Below are 24209 nucleotides of genomic sequence, written 5' to 3' on the forward strand. Positions count from 1 at the left end.
ACTACACACATGTTCTCTTAATAAACAAACCTTTATCCCGCTGATACTACACACATGTTCTCTTAATAAACAAACCTTTATCCCACTGACACTACACATGTTCTCTTAATAAACAAACCTTTATCCCACTGATACTACACATGTTCTCTTAATAAACAAACCTTTATCCCGCTGATACTACACACATGTTCTCTTAATAAACAAACCTTTATCCTGCTGATACTACACATGTTCTCTTAATAAACAAACCTTTATCCCGCTGATACTACACACATGTTCTCTTAATAAACAAACCTTTATCCCGCTGATACTACACATGTTCTCTTAATAAACAAACCTTTATCCTGCTGATACTACACACATGTTCTCTTAATAAACAAACCTTTATCCCGCTGATACTACACACATGTTCTCTTAATAAACAAACCTTTATCCCGCTGATACTACACATGTTCTCTTAATAAACAAACCTTTATCCTGCTGATACTACACACATGTTCTCTTAATAAACAAACCTTTATCCCGCTGATACTACACACATGTTCTCTTAATAAACAAACCTTTATCCTGCTGATACTACACACATGTTCTCTTAATAAACAAACCTTTATCCTGCTGATACTACACATGTTCTCTTAATAAACAAACCTTTATCCTGCTGATACTACACATGTTCTCTTAATAAACAAACCTTTATCCCGCTGATACTACACATGTTCTCTTAATAAACAAACCTGTATCCCGCTGATACTACACACATGTTCTCTTAATAAACAAACCTTTATCCCACTGACACTACACATGTTCTCTTAATAAACAAACCTTTATTCTGCTGATACTACACACATGTTCTCTTAATAAACAAACCTTTATCCCGCTGATACTACACATGTTCTCTTAATAAACAAACCTTTATCCCGCTGATACTACACACATGTTCTCTTAATAAACAAACCTTTATCCCACTGACACTACACACATGTTCTCTTAATAAACAAACCTTTATCCCGCTGATACTACACACATGTTCTCTTAATAAACAAACCTTTATCCCACTGACACTACACACATGTTCTCTTAATAAACAAACCTTTATCCCGCTGATACTACACACATGTTCTCTTAATAAACAAACCTTTATCCCACTGACACTACACATGTTCTCTTAATAAACAAACCTTTATTCTGCTGATACTACACACATGTTATCTTAATAAACAAACCTTTATCCCGCTGATACTACACATGTTCTCTTAATAAACAAACCTTTATCCCACTGACACTACACACATGTTCTCTTAATAAACAAACCTTTATCCCGCTGATACTACACACATGTTCTCTTAATAAAAAACCTTTATCCCACTGATACTACACACATGTTCTCTTAATAAAAAACCTTTATCCCACTGACACTACACACATGTTCTCTTAATAAACAAACCTTTATCCCGCTGATACTACACACATGTTCTCTTAATAAACAAACCTTTATTCTGCTGATACTACACACATGTTCTCTTAATAAACAAACCTTTATCCTGCTGATACTACACACATGTTCTCTTAATAAACAAACCTTTATCCCGCTGATACTACACACATGTTCTCTTAATAAACAAACCTTTATCCTGCTGATACTACACACATGTTCTCTTAATAAACAAACCTTTATCCTGCTGATACTACACACATGTTCTCTTAATAAACAAACCTTTATCCTGCTGATACTACACATGTTCTCTTAATAAACAAACCTTTATCCTGCTGATACTACACATGTTCTCTTAATAAACAAACCTTTATCCCGCTGATACTACACATGTTCTCTTAATAAACAAACCTTTATCCCGCTGATACTACACACATGTTCTCTTAATAAACAAACCTTTACCCTGCTGATACAACACACATGTTCTCTTAATAAACAAACCTTTATCCCACTGATACTACACACATGTTCTCTTAATAAACAAACCTTTATCCCACTGACACTACACATGTTCTCTTAATAAACAAACCTTTATTCTGCTGATACTACACACATGTTCTCTTAATAAACAAACCTTTATCCCGCTGATACTACACATGTTCTCTTAATAAACAAACCTTTATCCCGCTGATACTACACACATGTTCTCTTAATAAACAAACCTTTATCCCACTGACACTACACACATGTTCTCTTAATAAACAAACCTTTATCCCGCTGATACTACACACATGTTCTCTTAATAAACAAACCTTTATCCCATGACACTACACACATGTTCTCTTAATAAACAAACCTTTATCCCGCTGATACTACACACATGTTCTCTTAATAAACAAACCTTTATCCCACTGACACTACACATGTTCTCTTAATAAACAAACCTTTATTCTGCTGATACTACACACATGTTCTCTTAATAAACAAACCTTTATCCCGCTGATACTACACATGTTCTCTTAATAAACAAACCTTTATCCCGCTGATACTACACACATGTTCTCTTAATAAACAAACCTTTATCCCGCTGATACTACACACATGTTCTCTTAATAAACAAACCTTTATCCCACTGATACTACACATGTTCTCTTAATAAACAAACCTTTATCCCACTGATACTACACATGTTCTCTTAATAAACAAACCTTTATCCCGCTGATACTACACACATGTTCTCTTAATAAACAAACCTTTATCCCGCTGATACTACAAATGTTCTCTTAATAAACAAACCTTTATCCTGCTGATACTACACACATGTTCTCTTAATAAACAAACCTTTATCCCGCTGATACTACACACATGTTCTCTTAATAAACAAACCTTTATCCCGCTGATACTACACATGTTCTCTTAATAAACAAACCTTTATCCTGCTGATACTACACACATGTTCTCTTAATAAACAAACCTTTATCCCGCTGATACTACACACATGTTCTCTTAATAAACAAACCTTTATCCTGCTGATACTACACACATGTTCTCTTAATAAACAAACCTTTATCCTGCTGATACTACACACATGTTCTCTTAATAAACAAACCTTTATCCTGCTGATACTACACATGTTCTCTTAATAAACAAACCTTTATCCTGCTGATACTACACATGTTCTCTTAATAAACAAACCTTTATCCCGCTGATACTACACATGTTCTCTTAATAAACAAACCTGTATCCCGCTGATACTACACACATGTTCTCTTAATAAACAAACCTTTATCCCACTGACACTACACATGTTCTCTTAATAAACAAACCTTTATTCTGCTGATACTACACACATGTTCTCTTAATAAACAAACCTTTATCCCGCTGATACTACACATGTTCTCTTAATAAACAAACCTTTATCCCGCTGATACTACACACATGTTCTCTTAATAAACAAACCTTTATCCCACTGACACTACACACATGTTCTCTTAATAAACAAACCTTTATCCCGCTGATACTACACACATGTTCTCTTAATAAACAAACCTTTATCCCACTGACACTACACACATGTTCTCTTAATAAACAAACCTTTATCCCGCTGATACTACACATGTTCTCTTAATAAACAAACCTTTATCCCGCTGATACTACACACATGTTCTCTTAATAAACAAACCTTTATCCTGCTGATACTACACACATGTTCTCTTAATAAACAAACCTTTATCCCGCTGATACTACACACATGTTCTCTTAATAAACAAACCTTTATCCTGCTGATACTACACACATGTTCTCTTAATAAACAAACCTTTATCCTGCTGATACTACACACATGTTCTCTTAATAAACAAACCTTTATCCTGCTGATACTACACATGTTCTCTTAATAAACAAACCTTTATCCTGCTGATACTACACATGTTCTCTTAATAAACAAACCTTTATCCCGCTGATACTACACATGTTCTCTTAATAAACAAACCTTTATCCCGCTGATACTACACACATGTTCTCTTAATAAACAAACCTTTATCCCACTGACACTACACACATGTTCTCTTAATAAACAAACCTTTATCCCGCTGATACTACACACATGTTCTCTTAATAAACAAACCTTTATCCCATGACACTACACACATGTTCTCTTAATAAACAAACCTTTATCCCGCTGATACTACACACATGTTCTCTTAATAAACAAACCTTTATCCCACTGACACTACACATGTTCTCTTAATAAACAAACCTTTATCCCACTGATACTACACATGTTCTCTTAATAAACAAACCTTTATCCCGCTGATACTACACACATGTTCTCTTAATAAACAAACCTTTATCCTGCTGATACTACACATGTTCTCTTAATAAACAAACCTTTATCCCGCTGATACTACACACATGTTCTCTTAATAAACAAACCTTTATCCCGCTGATACTACACATGTTCTCTTAATAAACAAACCTTTATCCTGCTGATACTACACACATGTTCTCTTAATAAACAAACCTTTATCCCGCTGATACTACACACATGTTCTCTTAATAAACAAACCTTTATTCCGCTGATACTACACATGTTCTCTTAATAAACAAACCTTTATCCTGCTGATACTACACACATGTTCTCTTAATAAACAAACCTTTATCCCGCTGATACTACACACATGTTCTCTTAATAAACAAACCTTTATCCTGCTGATACTACACACATGTTCTCTTAATAAACAAACCTTTATCCTGCTGATACTACACATGTTCTCTTAATAAACAAACCTTTATCCTGCTGATACTACACATGTTCTCTTAATAAACAAACCTTTATCCCGCTGATACTACACATGTTCTCTTAATAAACAAACCTGTATCCCGCTGATACTACACACATGTTCTCTTAATAAACAAACCTTTATCCCACTGACACTACACATGTTCTCTTAATAAACAAACCTTTATTCTGCTGATACTACACACATGTTCTCTTAATAAACAAACCTTTATCCCGCTGATACTACACATGTTCTCTTAATAAACAAACCTTTATCCCGCTGATACTACACACATGTTCTCTTAATAAACAAACCTTTATCCCACTGACACTACACACATGTTCTCTTAATAAACAAACCTTTATCCCGCTGATACTACACACATGTTCTCTTAATAAACAAACCTTTATCCCACTGACACTACACACATGTTCTCTTAATAAACAAACCTTTATCCCGCTGATACTACACACATGTTCTCTTAATAAACAAACCTTTATCCCACTGACACTACACATGTTCTCTTAATAAACAAACCTTTATTCTGCTGATACTACACACATGTTATCTTAATAAACAAACCTTTATCCCGCTGATACTACACATGTTCTCTTAATAAACAAACCTTTATCCCACTGACACTACACACATGTTCTCTTAATAAACAAACCTTTATCCCGCTGATACTACACACATGTTCTCTTAATAAAAAAACCTTTATCCCACTGATACTACACACATGTTCTCTTAATAAAAAACCTTTATCCCACTGACACTACACACATGTTCTCTTAATAAACAAACCTTTATCCCGCTGATACTACACACATGTTCTCTTAATAAACAAACCTTTATTCTGCTGATACTACACACATGTTCTCTTAATAAACAAACCTTTATCCTGCTGATACTACACACATGTTCTCTTAATAAACAAACCTTTATCCCGCTGATACTACACACATGTTCTCTTAATAAACAAACCTTTATCCTGCTGATACTACACACATGTTCTCTTAATAAACAAACCTTTATCCTGCTGATACTACACACATGTTCTCTTAATAAACAAACCTTTATCCTGCTGATACTACACATGTTCTCTTAATAAACAAACCTTTATCCTGCTGATACTACACATGTTCTCTTAATAAACAAACCTTTATCCCGCTGATACTACACATGTTCTCTTAATAAACAAACCTTTATCCCGCTGATACTACACACATGTTCTCTTAATAAACAAACCTTTACCCTGCTGATACAACACACATGTTCTCTTAATAAACAAACCTTTATCCCACTGATACTACACACATGTTCTCTTAATAAACAAACCTTTATCCCACTGACACTACACATGTTCTCTTAATAAACAAACCTTTATTCTGCTGATACTACACACATGTTCTCTTAATAAACAAACCTTTATCCCGCTGATACTACACATGTTCTCTTAATAAACAAACCTTTATCCCGCTGATACTACACACATGTTCTCTTAATAAACAAACCTTTATCCCACTGACACTACACACATGTTCTCTTAATAAACAAACCTTTATCCCGCTGATACTACACACATGTTCTCTTAATAAACAAACCTTTATCCCATGACACTACACACATGTTCTCTTAATAAACAAACCTTTATCCCGCTGATACTACACACATGTTCTCTTAATAAACAAACCTTTATCCCACTGACACTACACATGTTCTCTTAATAAACAAACCTTTGTTCTGCTGATACTACACACATGTTCTCTTAATAAACAAACCTTTATCCCGCTGATACTACACATGTTCTCTTAATAAACAAACCTTTATCCCGCTGATACTACACACATGTTCTCTTAATAAACAAACCTTTATCCCGCTGATACTACACACATGTTCTCTTAATAAACAAACCTTTATCCCACTGATACTACACATGTTCTCTTAATAAACAAACCTTTATCCCACTGATACTACACATGTTCTCTTAATAAACAAACCTTTATCCCGCTGATACTACACACATGTTCTCTTAATAAACAAACCTTTATCCCGCTGATACTACAAATGTTCTCTTAATAAACAAACCTTTATCCTGCTGATACTACACACATGTTCTCTTAATAAACAAACCTTTATCCCGCTGATACTACACACATGTTCTCTTAATAAACAAACCTTTATCCCGCTGATACTACACATGTTCTCTTAATAAACAAACCTTTATCCTGCTGATACTACACACATGTTCTCTTAATAAACAAACCTTTATCCCGCTGATACTACACACATGTTCTCTTAATAAACAAACCTTTATCCTGCTGATACTACACACATGTTCTCTTAATAAACAAACCTTTATCCTGCTGATACTACACACATGTTCTCTTAATAAACAAACCTTTATCCTGCTGATACTACACATGTTCTCTTAATAAACAAACCTTTATCCTGCTGATACTACACATGTTCTCTTAATAAACAAACCTTTATCCCGCTGATACTACACATGTTCTCTTAATAAACAAACCTGTATCCCGCTGATACTACACACATGTTCTCTTAATAAACAAACCTTTATCCCACTGACACTACACATGTTCTCTTAATAAACAAACCTTTATTCTGCTGATACTACACACATGTTCTCTTAATAAACAAACCTTTATCCCGCTGATACTACACATGTTCTCTTAATAAACAAACCTTTATCCCGCTGATACTACACACATGTTCTCTTAATAAACAAACCTTTATCCCACTGACACTACACACATGTTCTCTTAATAAACAAACCTTTATCCCGCTGATACTACACACATGTTCTCTTAATAAACAAACCTTTATCCCACTGACACTACACACATGTTCTCTTAATAAACAAACCTTTATCCCGCTGATACTACACACATGTTCTCTTAATAAACAAACCTTTATCCCACTGACACTACACATGTTCTCTTAATAAACAAACCTTTATTCTGCTGATACTACACACATGTTATCTTAATAAACAAACCTTTATCCCGCTGATACTACACATGTTCTCTTAATAAACAAACCTTTATCCCACTGACACTACACACATGTTCTCTTAATAAACAAACCTTTATCCCGCTGATACTACACACATGTTCTCTTAATAAAAAACCTTTATCCCACTGATACTACACACATGTTCTCTTAATAAACAAACCTTTATCCTGCTGATACTACACACACGTTCTCTTAATAAATAAACCTTTATCCCGCTGATACTACACATGTTCTCTTAATAAACAAACCTTTATCCCACTGATACTACACATGTTCTCTTAATAAACAAACCTTTATCCCGCTGATACTACACACATGTTCTCTTAATAAACAAACCTTTATCCCGCTGATACTACACACATGTTCTCTTAATAAACAAACCTTTATCCCGCTGATACTACACACATGTTCTCTTAATAAACAAACCTTTATCCTGCTGATACTACACACATGTTCTCTTAATAAACAAACCTTTATCCTGCTGATACTTCACACATGTTCTCTTAATAAACAAACCTTTATCCTGCTGATACTACACATGTTCTCTTAATAAACAAACCTTTATCCTGCTGATACTACACATGTTCTCTTAATAAACAAACCTTTATCCCACTGATACTACACACATGTTCTCTTAATAAACAAACCTTTATCCCACTGATACTACACACATGTTCTCTTAATAAACAAACCTTTATCCTGCTGATACTACACATGTTCTCTTAATAAACAAACCTTTATCCCACTGATACTACACACATGTTCTCTTAATAAACAAACCTTTATCCTGCTGATACTACACACGTTCTCTTAATAAACAAACCTTTATCCCACTGATACTACACACATGTTCTCTTAATAAACAAACCTTTATCCCGCTGATACTACACACATGTTCTCTTAATAAACAAACCTTTATCCCGCTGATACTACACATGTTCTCTTAATAAACAAACCTTTATCCTGCTGATACTACACATGTTCTCTTAATAAACAAACCTTTATCCTGCTGATACTACACACGTTCTCTTAATAAACAAACCTTTATCCCACTGATACTACACATGTTCTCTTAATAAACAAACCTTTATCCCGCTGATACTACACACATGTTCTCTTAATAAACAAACCTTTATCCCACTGATACTACACACATGTTCTCTTAATAAACCAACACAAGGAGATATGTTTGTGCCTTATATCTCATTATAAAATATAGTCCCGGACTGCATCTCATGTCTTGAAAGGCTTCCTTACCTCTCCACTTTATCTGGAGCGCAGCCAGTATTGGACTGAGTATTGAGACGCAGCCCTGTAACTTTATGCCAGCTGGGGCTTGTTGCTGTGACAACAGTGGTTCTGTTTCCATCTGAAGGTCAAAAGGTGAAGTTGTTGTGCACTCGTACCATAGACGTTGTCGCTGACCCACGGCCCGACCCCTTTACATCTTGTGGAAACATTCCTTAGCATTGGTCCACACTTGAATGCCCTATACAGACAGAGGAGAACATAAAACACAGAAATTGAACTAGGTCCTAACAACATTGGCCTTTGACTTTAACAAGCAGGTTGTGTTCAGTAGGGCACACCGTTGCAACGCGTTTTGAAACAAGAGTCTCTCATTGGACAAGTCCAGGTAGTCCCTCTCTCTTTCAGTCCGGGTTTTTCAGTTTGGTGCCTAATGAACACAACTCTGAGAGTGGTATTTAAAGCAACACGAAAAATACAGTTTCTTATTGGACAAGTCCAGGTAGTCCCTCTGTCTTTGAGTCAGTTTTTGTCCGTTTGGTGCCTGATGAAAATAACCCTCATAGATACTAGGAGCATTTCCAGACTTCCACCTGAGTGTGACACACCTTCTTACACATGCTGATCTGCATGATGGCGTAGCCAATCAGAGCCTCCCTCAGATCCCTGTCCTTCTGCTCCTTGAAGCGCTGCATGTCCACCCACGCACCCTTCACGTACTCCCTGCACACACACACACACACACACACACACACACACACACACACACACACACACACACACACACACACACACACAGAGAGAGAGAGATTATATTACATACTTTATCAATGAGTTGTTTTCAGCATGTGGTCTATCTATCTATCTAGGTATTACTGCATGGTTTAACATGAGGGACTCACTCGCACGCCACTGTTTTCTCTGTGACCGTCTCCTCTCCCTGGACGATCTGCTCCTCCAGTAGGCTGAGTTTAGCCTCCCTCTGCTCCGGTGTCTCCTGACCAAACAGCTTGTTGGTCATTCCTTTGAAGGAGAACGTCCGTACCATCTGAGGATGGACAAACAGACAGAGAATGGAGGGGCATTACTAGCCTGGTGGTCCAGTCAATTCAAGAAGTACACTGAAATTCCAGATTCTCTCCTATGCTTTTCAATTAGGAAAATTTGGAATTGGAATTTGATTTACTTTCTGAATTGAAATGGAATTGACCCCAGGCCTGCTGGTGGTCAAGTCTGTTGATGCTTCGGCCTCTCTGTGTTTGTTGTCATGACAAACATGCATGGCATGCAATAGAAGAGTTGGCTACAGTAGAGCCTGGGACTACAGTAGAGCCTGGGACTACAGTAGAGCCTGGGACTACAGTAGAGCCTGGGACTACAGTAGAGCATGGGACTACAGTGGAGTCTGGGACTACAGTAGAGTCTGGGACTACAGTAGAGTCTGGGACTACAGTAGAGCATGGGTCTACAGTGGAGTCTGGGACTACAGTGGAGTCTGGGACTACAGTAGAGTCTGGGACTACAGTAGAGCATGGGACTACAGTGGAGTCTGGGACTACAGTGGAGCATGGGACTACAGTGGAGTCTGGGACTACAGTGGAGTCTGGGACTACAGTAGAGCATGGGACTACAGTGGAGTCTGGGACTACAGTAGAGTCTGGGACTACAGTAGAGCATGGGACTACAGTAGAGCATGGGATTACAGTAGAGTCTGGGACTACAGTAGAGTCTGGGACTACAGTAGAGCATGGGACTACAGTGGAGTCTGGGACTAGACAACAGCAGAGCCTGGGACTACAGTAGAGCCTGGGACTACAGTAGAGCCTAGGACTACAGTAGAGCCTAGGACTACAGTAGAGTCTAGGACTACAGTAGAGTCTGGGACATGTCCTTATATAGGGGGGTTTGAAAAATACATGTAGTCAAAGATTCTGAAGACTTGACAAACAAGACCTCTTGGGCCTTGCCAATGCTCTTGAGACCTATACTGTACCAATATTGGAAAGGCAAGAGATCTCAGTTGGAGTCCTCTGGTTGTCCTATACCAGGATACAAACAGTAGATAAACTAGACCTTCCCCTAAACCTACAGCTTTCTTCATTGCCCCTGAGGCTATCGATAAAGTTGTATTGAATTGAATACCCCAGTGGCCAGCTCCTCCCGTTGCTGCTTCTTGAAGATGAGGTCTGAGGAGGCCGTCTCCAGCTCATACTGGGTCAGCTCGTGTTTCCTACACACAGCCCTGTAGGAAACAGACAGCAGTAGCTTTACAGGAGGCCCATACAATGTCACAACACCATACAGCATTACTTCCTGGGACACAAGTTGTACCAGGCCCGTTTAGATTAGATTGTTTTAGACTGTCAGAGCCTTCTACTTGGTGATTTACCCTCTTTACCTGACTAAGGGGACAGGGTTTTGGAATCCCTTTACAAAATATGATTCATTGGTTGGTTGATTCATTGATTGATTAGCCATAACGTGCAATAGGACCAACCTTAAGGCTTCAGCATAGAAAAGGTATTCCTTCAGTTGGTCTGCATAGTGCTCCTCTTCCTCCAAGATATCATCTACTGAGGCAGCATAGCTTTGGACAAAATGAGATTGATTGATTGATTTTATTAGCCAGTTAAACAAATATATACTTATTTTCATTGTAGTTCCTAAATTGCTTGATGTGTGCACTCTGCATTAGAATACCTGGCTGATTTTATTTGCCAGTTAAAAAATATATAATTATTTCCATTGTGTTCCCTAATTTCCATTGTGGTTCCTAAATTGCAGGTTGTGTGCAATCTACATTAAAATAGCAGGCTCAGCACAGGTTAGATAAAACAGCTGTTGGCGGAGGGGGAGTACTCACGCATCCATATGGTGTCCAGCACTCTGTAGACCGTCTCCCATCTCCTTCTCTAAGGCACTCCACTCACTGCCACACAAACAGTCAGATCAGTCAGACTGTCTCCCATCTCCTTCTCTAAGGCACTCCACTCACTGCCACACAAACAGTCAGATCAGTCAGACCGTCTCCCATCTCCTTCTCTAAGGCAGTCCACTCACTGTCACACAGACAGTCAGATCAGTCAGACTGTCTCCCATCTCCTTCTCTAAGGCACTCCACTCACTGTCACACAGACAGTCAGATCAGTCAGACTGTCTCCCATCTCCTTCTCTAAGGCACTCCACTCACTGCCACACAAACAGTCAGATCAGTCAGACCGTCTCCCATCTCCTTCTCTAAGGCACTCCACTCACTGCCACACAAACAGTCAGATCAGTCAGATAATCCCACAACAATATCATATCAGTCTTTCTTCAATATTCAAATACAACATGTTTTATTGTTAGGGTTAAGTGCCTTGCTCAAGGGCACATCGACAGATTTTTCACCTACTTGGCTCGGTTGCTGGCCCATCACTCTTAACCACTGCTGCTGACTAGTGCTCTTACCTGAACACTCTTCCGTAGTTCCCATGGACTTTGTATACGCCGTAGAGCCTGTCTGCTACTCTCTGGAGAATGAAACGTGAGTTGTTAAATGTATAACAAGGTAAGCGCTAAATAAAAGATGTTGTTCCAAAGATATAACTTTAGACTAATGAGAGGAGCAGACTGACTGAATGGTATATTATTATATGACTTACTGCTCTGACTCTGAGCAGCTGGGAGGTGAGAGACTGAAGCTCATCGCTGTAGTGTTTCATCTCTGTGAACCGCCTAGATAGAGGAAGACAAATGGCAACCTTAACATACCTTTACACAACTTCACCTTTACACGACTTCAAATGTACTCGACTTCACCTTTACTCGACTTCACCTTTACACGACTTCACCTTTACACGACTTCACCTTTACACGACTTCAAATGTACTCGACTTCACCTTTACACGACTTCACCTTTACTCGACTTCACCTTTACACGACTTCACCTTTACACGACTTCACCTTTACACGACTTCACCTTTACTCGACTTCACCTTTACTCGACTTCACTTCACCTATACACGACTTCACCTTTACACGACTTCACCTTTACTCGACTTCACCTTTACTCGACTTCACCTTTACTTCACCTTTACACGACTTCAAATGTACACGACTTCACCTTTACATGACTTCACCTTTACACGACTTCACCTTTACTCGACTTCACCTTTACACGACTTCACCTTTACACGACTTCACCTTTACACGACTTCACCTTTACTCGACTTCACCTTTACTCGACTTCACCTTTACTCGACTTCACCTTTACTCGACTTCACCTTTACACGACTTCACCTTTACTCGACTTCACCTTTACACGACTTCACCTTTACACGACTTCACCTTTACTCGACTTCACCTTTACTCGACTTCACTTCACCTTTACACGACTTCACCTTTACACGACTTCACCTTTACTCGACTTCACCTTTACTCGACTTCACCTTTACTCGACTTCACCTTTACTCGACTTCACCTTTACTCGACTTCCACTTTACTCGACTTCCACTTTACTCGACTTCGACAAATGTAACTTTATACAACTTAACACCATTTCTACTTTACACAAATTCAACTTTACTCGACTTCAACTTAACATGGCATCAAATTAACACGACTAACTTTACACCACTTAAACTCAACTTTAAGTAAAATGTATGTAATACAAGTATATTGCCACTAGGTGTCTGACAACTCTTGGTAGTAAATGGGAAGGATTGATTTACTTGTCAGGGTTCTTCACCTTGAAAGTTGCGCTCAGAGCTTTAATCCTGGAGTCTGCCTAGAAAAAACAAGCACAATTTAATTAGAATGCAATTATAAACCAAACACAACCAATGTGTACCACTGGATGGATCAAAATAGATTCAATACGGTTTTTGTTGTATTTTATTAGGATCCCCATTAGCGGTTGCTCATCCAGCAGCTACTCTTCCTGGGGTCCACACAGAACACGATGTAATACAGAACATCAATAGACGGGAACAGCTCAAGGACACAACCCCTTTAATAAGTGGTAGTAACGGATTAAAGATCATATAGGGGTAGAAGATAAAGATATTCATTAAGTAAAAAATGCCTCTGAGGTACCTTGGCTTGGAACCCTGTCTCATACACCACCTCCTTCCACCTGTGTTCCTGGGAGAGGAGGAGAGGAAATTAAGTCTTAAAAAAGTAGAGAAAAAAGAAATAAATACAAATGTATGTTGAACCTCTCCAAAACATTCCAACACAACATCAACATGGAGTGAGCTGATAGGCTATTGTACCTCAGTCAGGAAGTGGTATAGGATTTTGTCATTGGACAGAACCGAATGGGAGGCCACACGAAGTAGGAAGTTCTCCAGACCAACCCTGCGCCTCTCTACAAAGTCTGGGTCCATGTTGTCTGCCGACAGCTTGTGCCAAACAAACTCTGCCTGTAGAAATCAGACAAGGGTTAATACACAAAGATAGATATATATATATATCTCATGTTGTCTGCTGTCTGCAGACAACATGGGCCCAGACTTTGTAGAGAGGCACAGGGTTGGTCTGGAGAACGTCCTACTTCGTGTGGCCTCCCATTCGGTTCTGTCCAATGACAAAATCCTATACCACTTCCTGACTGAGGTACAATAGCCTATCAGCTCACTCCATCAGCTCACTGTGTTCTATTCTATTAAATTCTGTGGGTATTAAGGCCCACACACTGCAGTGTGGTGCTTGGGACTACTAGGTATAGATGCCATCAGGTTTGAGTTTAGCTTACCCTCTTCTCTGGCAAAGGCGGCACCACGATAAATGGATAGGTGACTAACAAATAGTTCCGGAGAATCTCAAATTCACTGTATCTCCTCCAGAGAGAGTCTGGGGCTGGGTTGTGGCCTTCTGTTATTGCATCTATGGATCTGAAAGAAGAAACACCAACATCTAGGTCAAATCAGATGCACCAGAAGGATCTGAATCCCTCTTATTTTACACATTCAGAAAAATCCAGGTTCAAGAATGTCATTGTACCGAGAACATATTTTAATTTGGGAGCAAGGCTATATTTTGCATATGCTGCTTCATTTTCAAACGGGGTCCCGCTCTCTCACCGAGTTTCTATGAGGTACACTGTGAATATCTCTTGCATGTTCACTGTATTTTTCCCAGTTCTTTTCTCTGCCTCGGCCACACTGATCTCCATTCTCCGCAGCAGAGTGGATCCTTCCTGCACCATCTGTACAAACAGAGTGCATGGGAGAAATAGGCAGGGATTAGTGAATAGAGAGTTAGAGCAGTGTTTCCCAAACTCAGTCCTGGGGCCCCACGTGGGTGCACGTTTTGGTTTTTGCCCTAGCTCTAACAGCTGATTCAAATAATCAAATATTGATGATGAATTGGTTGGATGGGGGGCAGACCGAGGTCTGGAAACCCTGCTCTAGAGGACTGAATATGAATAGAACAGAATATCAACAGATTTAGATTGGCAAAGGATAGGAACAATCATTGGACCTATTTGGAAATGGTCTAGTGATAAACACATACGTGTCTATAGACGTCCATGTGTCATAATACCGTGACGTCATTCTCTGGATGCTGCGAGTGGACCAATAACGTGCCGAACAGCTACTGGTCACGTAGCACAGATCAGATCTGGTTTTATTTTGGATAGATAGGTCTTTCAATCTTAAACACTCATATTGTGTGCAATATTGTTACAAACAAGGTTATATCGTAGCCAACAGCAGCGCGTAGTTACAGTGTATCGCGTGGCCTGCCTGATGTCCCGACGGCTACATCTGTATGGTCGAACCAGGATGTTCTATTTCTGTATGCATCCATCCAGTCCTTTGCCGTGGACAAAGGACAATAGTTCGTTCGCAAAGAGACAATTTACAAACACAGACAAAACCTATATATAATTGCGTTACTACCGTGTTATTCTTGTTATTCTCCAACTCTGTGTTGGTAAATTCATCTCCTCCAATCGTCGCTGACTCTTTATTTCCAGCATCCGCCATCCTTCTTTCCAGCTGTGCTATGCAAACAAGATAAAGCGATTCTAGGTCACGGGATTTTATATCTTTCAAAATAAGAGTCCTGTCCTGTAAACTGTAGAAGATCAGAATCACCTTTAATCGCATAATACATTTTGTATATAAAGGAATTTGACTTGGTGAAATGGTGCTGCCACAATAAACAGAATATACAGGTAGAAGATAAATCTGATATACAGACAACATACTGTATGTAGAAGCAGAGCTGATAAACAAGATACAGACAACATACTGTATGTAGAAGCAGAGCTGATAAACAGGATACAGACAACATACTGTACGTAGAAGCAGAGAGGATTAACAGGATACAGACAACATACTGCACGTAGAAGCAGAGCTGATAAACAGGATACAGACAACATACTGTACGTAGAAGCAGAGCTGATAAACAGGATACAGATAACATACTGTACGTAGAAGCAGCGCTGATAAACAGGATACAGACAACATACTGTACGTAGAAGCAGAGCTGATAAACAGGATACAGACAACATACTGTACGTAGAAGCAGAGCTGATAAACAGGATACAGACAACATACTGTACGTAGAAGCAGAGCTGATAAACAGGATACAGACAACATACTGTACGTAGAAGCAGAGCTGATAAACAGGATACAGACAACATACTGTACGTAGAAGCAGAGCTGATAAACAGGATACAGACAACATACTGTGCGTAGAAGCAGAGCTGATAAACAGGATACAGACAACATACTGTACGTAGAAGCAGAGCTGATAAACAGGATACAGACAACATACTGTACGTAGAAGCAGAGCTTACAGAAATCTACATGCGGTATGAACACTATCTACACTAAGGTAGGAACTACAAACTTCACTATGAAAAATAAGCTACGTTATAAAGTATGTATGTAGAGATACATAAATAAAAAACAATTTTACAAGATGCTAAGCGGTGGGGGAAATATGTACATGAAAAGAGGCAGGTGCATATGAGGATGTGCAGAGAGTACAAAGATGAATGTGCCATACTAGGATGCATAGTCCATTAATGAGAAGATGATCGTTTAGGGGAGGTGCTGGCTAGCAGAGTAGAACACCTGGATAGGGGAGGTGCTGGCTAGCAGAGTAGAACACCTGTTTAGGAGAGGTGCTGGCTAGCAGAGTAGAACACCTGTTTAGGGGAGGTGCTGGCTAGCAGAGTAGAACACCTGGATAGGGGAGGTGCTGGCTAGCAGAGTAGAACACCTGTTTAGGAGAGGTGCTGGCTAGCAGAGTAGAACACCTGGATAGGGGAGGTGCTGGCTAGCAGAGTAGAACACCTGTTTAGGAGAGGTGCTGGCTAGCAGAGTAGAACACCTGGATAGGGGAGGTGCTGGCTAGCAGAGTAGAACACCTGTTTAGGAGAGGTGCTGGCTAGCAGAGTAGAACACCTGTTTAGGAGAGGTGCTGGCTAGCGGAGTAGAACACCTGTTTAGTAGAGGTGCTGGCTAGCGTAGTAGAACACCTGTTTAGGAGAGGTGCTGGCTAGCGGAGTAGAACACCTGTTTAGGAGAGGTGCTGGCTAGTGGAGTAGAACACCTGTTTAGGAGAGGTGCTGGCTAGCAGAGTAGAACACCTGTTTAGGAGAGGTGCTGGCTAGCGGGGTAGAACACCTGTTTAGGAGAGGTGCTGGCTAGCAGAGTAGAACACCTGTTTATGGGAGGTGCTGGCTAGCAGAGTAGAACACCTGTTTAGTAGAGGTGCTGGCTAGCAGAGTAGAACACCTGTTTAGGGGAGGTGCTGGCTAGCAGAGTAGAACACCTGTTTAGGAGAGGTGCTGGCTAGCAGAGTAGAACACCTGTTTAGGGGAGGTGCTGGCTAGCAGAGTAGAACACCTGTTTAGGAGAGGTGCTGGCTAGCAGAGTAGAACACCTGTTTAGGAGAGGTGCTGGCTAGCAGAGTAGAACACCTGTTTAGTAGAGGTGCTGGCTAGCAGAGTAGAACACCTGTTTAGAAGAGGTGCTGGCTTGCAGAGTAGAACACTTGGAAAAAGAAAAGGAGAGCTGTACACACTAGGAGCTCAAGGAGGTAGTGGAAGCCCATGTTGACATTACTACAGTACCTTGGCTCTGTCAGCGAACTGCATGGGGTCAAGGAGGGCGTCAGTGATGTCACTGAGGTGGAATAGGATGATGCCCTCGAAGGACTTCATGATGGCTAAGGTGAGTGCTACAGGTCTGTAGTCATTTAGCAGGATACTTTCTGTTTCTTAGGAATGGGAACGATGATAGATGATTTAAAACAGACAGGAACAGTGCATAGTTCAAGTGATTGATGGAAGATGTCCGTGAATATTTGTTTATTTATTTTAATTTAACCTTTATTTAACTAGGCAAGTCAGTGACAATGACGGACTACCCTGGCCAAACCCTTAATCCGGACGATGCTGGGCCAATTGTGCGCCACTCTATGGGACTCCCAATCACGGCCGGTTGTGATACAGCCTGGAATCAAACCAGGGTCTGCAATGACGCCTCTAGCACTGAGATGCAGTGCCTTAGACCGCTGTGCCACTCAGGAGCCCAAGATAGCGGAGAGCTGGTCAGCGCAGTGCTTTAGTGTGGCTGAGGAGACCCGCTCTGGGCCTTCAGCTATCCTACAGTCCTGTTTCTTAAAGAACCTGTTGACTACTTGCTCTGTGATGACAAGGGGTGGGGCGGGGGGGAGAGGGCAGCCTGGGACAGGCTGGGGGGAGAGTGTGAGGGAGGGGAAGAGGAGAGGGTAGTCTGGAGAGGAGGGGGTTCAGCTGGTTTGGCAGTAGGGGGTCGACTGAAGCATGGACGATGGAAGATCATCACTTTATTTTAAGAATTTGAAATGTCAGAATAATAGTAGAGAGAATGATTTATTTCAGCTTTTATTTCTTTCATCACATTCCCAGTGGGTCAGAAGTTTACATACACTCAATTAGTATTTGGTAGCATTGCCTTTAAATTGTTTAACTTGGGTCAAACATTTCAGGTAGCAAGCTTCCCACAAGCTTCCCACAATAAGTTGGGTGAATTTTGGCCCATTCCTCCTGACAGAGCTGGTGTAACTGAGTCAGGTTTGTAGGCCTCCTTGCTCACACACGCTCACACAACTTTGGAAGTATGCTTGGGGTCATTGTCCATTTGGAAGAGCCATTTGCGACCAAGCTTTAACTATCTGACTCATGTCTTGCTTCAATATATCCACATAATTTTCCTTCCTCATGATGCCATCTATTTTGTGAAGTGCACCAGTCCCTCCTGCAGCAAAGCACCCCCACAACATGATGCTGCCACCCCCATGCTTCATGGTTGGGATGGTGTTCTTAGGCTTGCAAGCCTCCCCCGTTTACCTCCAAACATAACAATGGCCATTATGGCCAAACAGGTCTATTTTTGTTTCATCAGACCAGAGGACATTTCTCCAAAAAGTATGATCTTTGTCCCCATGTGCAGTTGCAAACCGTAGTCTGGCTTTTTTTTATGCCGGTTTTGGAGCAGTGGCTTCTTCCTTGCTGAGCGGACTTTCAGGTTTTGTCGATATAGGACTCGTTTTACTGTGGATATAGATACTTTTGTACCTGTTTCCTCCAGCATCCTCACAAGGTCCTTTGCTGTTGTTCTGGGATTGATTTGCACTTTTCGCACCAATGTATGTTCATCTCTAGGAGACAGAACGCATCTCCTTCCTGAGCAGTATGACGGCTGCGTGGTCCCATGGTGTTTATACTTGCGTACTATTGTTTGTACAGATGAACGTGGTACCTTCAGGCGTTTGGAAATTGCTCCCAAAGATGAACCAGACTTGTGGACGTCTACAATTTTTTTTTCTGCAGTCTTGGCTGATTTATTTTGATTTTCCCATGATGTCAAGCAAAGAGGCACTGAGTTTGAAGGTAGGCCCTGAAATACATCCACAGGTACACCTCCAATTGACTCAAATTATGTCAATTAGCCTATCAGAAGCTACTAAAGTCATGACATCATTTTCTGGAATTTTCCAAGCTGTTTAAAGGCACAGTCAACAGTATGTAAACTTCTGTCCCACTGGAATTGTGATACAGTGAATTATAAGTGAAATAATCTGTCTGTAAACAATTGTTGGAAAAATGACTTGTGTCATGCACAAAGTATATGTCCTAACCGACATGCCAAAACTATAGTTTGCTAACAAGAAATTTGTGGAGTGGTTGAAAAACTAGTTTTAATGACTCCAACCTAAGTGTATGTAAACTTCCGACTTCAACTGTATGTTGGTTGTTAGCTTGCGTAACTGAAATCAAATCTAAATACAACAGGTGTAGACTTTACCGTGAAATGCTTATTTATACACCCTTTCCCAACAATGCAGAGTTAAAAAGTAAGAACATTTTTATAAATTGTAACACAATAAAATAACAATAAGGAGATACAAGGAGTACCGGTACCGAGCCAATGTGCAGGGGAACGAGGTAATTGAGGTCATATGTACATGTAGGTAGGGGTAAAAGGGAGTAGGCAATCAGGACAGATAGTGGGTGAGCACCATTCCTGACAGGCTGATCAGATTCAATAGTAGCCTCATAGACTGATAAGTCAGGATACTGCCTTGTAGGCTGTGTTATGAGCAAAGCTCCTTTCAGGAATATTAGCAGTCAAAGTGCCTAATAGGCTGATGCATATGATCCAGTGAGTGAGATCTATTCCTGGCAGAATAACCAGATTCAATAGCAGCCTCAGATGCTGATAAGTCAGGATGCTGCCTTGTAGACTGTTTCATGAGCCAAGCTCCTTGCAGGCATATTAGCAGTCAAAGTGCCTTATAGGCTGATAGATTTGCATAAGCTCCAAAGGCAATTACCATCGTGGACCAGAGGTTTGAACAGGTGAGGGAGTATAAGAACCTTCGCACAATAGTTGATAAAAAGCTGAATTTTGTGGCCAACTGTGGGTGAGTGTTATCAAAATGTCAATCCAGATTATACTTCAAATCAATTTTTATTGGTCAACCACATAGTTAGCAGATGTTATTGTGAGTGTAGCGAAATGCTTGTGCTTCTAGTTCCAACAGTGCAGCAATAACTAACATGTAATATTTAACAATTCCACAACAGTTACCTAATACACATAAATATAAGTAAAGGAATAGGCTAAAATGCAATAGATAAATCAAATCAAAGTTTATTTGTCACGTGCGCTGAATATGTCTCTGAAGAGGAGTTGTCCCCTGTACAGCAACACTGTAAGCAGAATTGGAGCCCCAGTCTGGGGCAAAATGACTGGAACCCCATACAGATTAAAGAGGAACAGGAAGAACGCAGGATCATCCAGGTGAATGAAGACTCGATATTCACTCCTGCCTGGGTGAAAATTGACTATGATCAGTACCCAACTCAGTCTTCACAAATCCAAAGTGAAGAATACATAGACAAAACGGCTTCAACTGAACAGATCAAAACAGAACCTAAGGAAGAGGATTCCTCAGAGCCAACCAGTGAATCTCAGCCCCTGCGCATATCAAAGAGGACACTGACAGAAAAAGACACTCTAAGCTCCAAGGTTAGAAAATCCATGGATCTGAAATCCCCAGTGCATAGGAGGAGTTACGCAGAAAAGAGAGAGAAACCATTTTGCTGTAGCGATTGTGGTGAACGTTTCACTCTGATGGGAAAACTGAATTCTCATAGGATCATGATACACTCTGGGCAGAATCTGTATCGCTGTGATGAATGTGGAAAATGTTTTGTTCGGTGCGGAGCTCTGGATTCTCATGAGGATCCACACAGGGTTGAATCTGCATCATTGTCAGGTTTGTGGCAAAGGTTTTGTTTATGGTAGAAGTCTGAATGACCATGAGGTCCCACAAAGGGGTGAAATTGCATTGCTGTCGGGACTGTGGCAAAGGTTTTGTTTATGTTAAAGGTCTGAATTGTCATCGGAGGATTCACACAAAGGAGAAACTCAAAGGCTGTCATATCGGAGTGAACACCTGAAATTGCATGGAAGGTTTCACAGGCAAGAATATGATACTGATCCACACAGGGGAGAAATAATATCACGAACAGGATTTACTATAATGTGGCGCATGGTTTCCCCATGTTGAGTATCTGAATTATCACATGAGGATTCACACAGGGGAGAAATAATTTTGCTGTAATGATTGTGTCAAATGTTTTAATTTTGGCAATGGTCTGAAAACGCATATGAAGATTCACACAGGGAAGAAATCATTTACATTTACGTCATTTAGCAGACGCTCTTATCCAGAGCGACTTACAAATTGGTGCATTCACCTTATGATATCCAGTGGAACAACCACTTTACAATAGTACATCTATATCTTTTTTGGGGGGGAGGGTAGAAGGATTACTTTATCCTATCCCAGGTATTCCTTAAAGAGGTGGGGTTTCAGGTGTCTCCAGAAGGTCTGTTTTGCTCAGGATAATTCACTGAGGTATCACATTGGGAATTTTCACTTGGATGGGTAAACTGAATTTGAAATTAGATGGAAGTTTGACATTTTGCCCCTCCATCTATGGTTCTTTCGGTGAATACAAAATGACTTTGGGTTTGTAAATATACTTGCAGGACAACCAATAAAGTTACTAATTATTATAGTTCAACTCATTTACTTTGTTTGATCAATTAGATTGCAGTTCAGCCCAGTTGACACTAGTAGCCTTTCTCTACAGGAACCAACTAGAATGCCCCCTAATTTCACCTTGATACATTCATGTACACATCAGTGGAGGCTGGTAGGAGGAACAATAGGAGGCCTGGCTCATTGTAATGGCTGGAATGAAATGAATTAAAACTAAAATCTAGCTTCAGAGCTTTGTCAACACTGATGGCTGGGTAGTAGATGATAAAGGCTAGACACATCTCATCAGTGGTGGCCAGCCCCAACTGTGTGATTACTTTGTGATTGGCTGTGTTATAGGGGCACTCCACCACAATCTCATCACCCTGCAGAGAGGAGGAGATACTGCTTTTAGAAAGATCTAATGACTAATAATAACACAGTTGACCTGATAATGAATCCCATGCAATACAGGAAGTACATGGATGCTTACTGGTTTGATGGTCTTAATGGTCTCCAGATTGATGAATCCCTGCAGCTCAAAGTTGTCATCCATGGCCAGGAATTCAATCTGTGTTCCATTCCTGCAAAAGGTAGAATCAAGAACACATCAGTGGGGAGAGTGAAGAACCATCAACAACGATCATCAAAGCATATCGCTGCTTATCCTGACAATGACACTTTACACCAACAGGTAGTCATTGGTAGAACTCATCATAATCCTGTCCTTCAATAGGGATGCCAGTGTTTTCTGGAAGTTCGAAAGCCTAGTATGAAGAAGACAATGTAGAGACAGCTCAGACGAACATTTGTGTAGGTGTGTGTTCATGCATGTGTGTATGTATTAATGTCTCCAGAAGGGGGCAGTCTCTCACCCCTCCTCCTGTGTTCCAGACAGACACCAATTTGAAGCAGTCTGCCTCTGGTCCTCCATGTAGCATTGCTGCTTGTTGATCTGGATCACAGATAAGGGGCAGCTGTAGAGAAGCATGTAGTGGACCAGGTCCAGGTTCTAAATCACTGGCTCCACCTGAGACCGTCAGAGAGGCAGAAGGAGCAGGGAGAGGGAAGAGATGCCAGAAACCTCTATGAACTCTAATGACAAATGTATGTCGTAATTGTAAAATGATTAGACCATGAAATAAGAGGGGTCATTTACCCGAATGATATGATGTTTCCCATTGAGCTTTGGCATCTTCATGACCTTGCAGTTGTAGTATGTTTGTTCAGCAGGGACAATAACTTTAAACTAAAAGTCCTGCTGTGCCTGACCTAGAGAGACATGCTCCTGCTACAGGATGTGAGGTCACTCTTACATTGTCCATAACAAAGTCCAGATAGTTGCCGTCCCGGGGGCTGGATCTGGGCATGAACTTGAGCAGGTTCACCTCCTTGGTCCCCCTTGTTCTGGAATGGTACCCGATGTTATCAGTTTTCCCGTAGGCATAGATCAGCTTCACTGGACTGTCCTATGAGAGGAGATGGAACAAACATCAATTGACAAAACATACAAGAACACAGAAGAACAAAAATCACAGGTTGAGGACTATGACACTAACTACATAATGTTGAGACATTGATGTTAAAATACTTGTTATGACACCATTGTCTTTATTAATGCTTCTTATATTTGTGAATCTCCTGGGAACCATGTAGGGTTAGGGACAGCT

General features: G+C 40.3%; 1 protein-coding gene across 2 annotated transcripts in view; it reads right to left on the reverse strand.

The window, feature by feature from the left end:
- LOC115179851 (sorting nexin-4-like) overlaps positions 1-15992 on the reverse strand; it is a 95057-nt gene extending 79065 nt beyond the window's left edge. Inside the window, exons 1-14 of one of the 2 annotated variants that reach the window (XM_029741703.1) lie at positions 15885-15992; positions 15063-15187; positions 14735-14873; positions 14253-14402; positions 14074-14121; positions 13710-13765; positions 12642-12714; positions 12448-12509; positions 11861-11926; positions 11495-11584; positions 11140-11239; positions 9900-10045; positions 9606-9720; positions 9156-9238 (exon numbers count right to left, since the gene is read on the reverse strand). In XM_029741703.1, coding sequence (XP_029597563.1) covers positions 9191-9238; positions 9606-9720; positions 9900-10045; positions 11140-11239; positions 11495-11584; positions 11861-11926; positions 12448-12509; positions 12642-12714; positions 13710-13765; positions 14074-14121; positions 14253-14402; positions 14735-14873; positions 15063-15187; positions 15885-15971 — 1305 coding nt within the window. In that variant the 5' untranslated portion in view covers positions 15972-15992 and the 3' untranslated portion in view covers positions 9156-9190. Of the gene's footprint in view, positions 1-8849; positions 9239-9605; positions 9721-9899; positions 10046-11139; positions 11240-11494; positions 11585-11860; positions 11927-12447; positions 12510-12641; positions 12715-13709; positions 13766-14073; positions 14122-14252; positions 14403-14734; positions 14874-15062; positions 15188-15884 lie in introns of those variants that run through there. The other variant, XM_029741702.1, reaches the window with a different exon arrangement.
- Positions 15993-24209: the final 8217 nt, after the last annotated feature.

This window comes from Salmo trutta, chromosome 39 (genome assembly GCF_901001165.1).
Source record: "Salmo trutta chromosome 39, fSalTru1.1, whole genome shotgun sequence".
NCBI lineage: Eukaryota > Metazoa > Chordata > Actinopteri > Salmoniformes > Salmonidae > Salmo > Salmo trutta.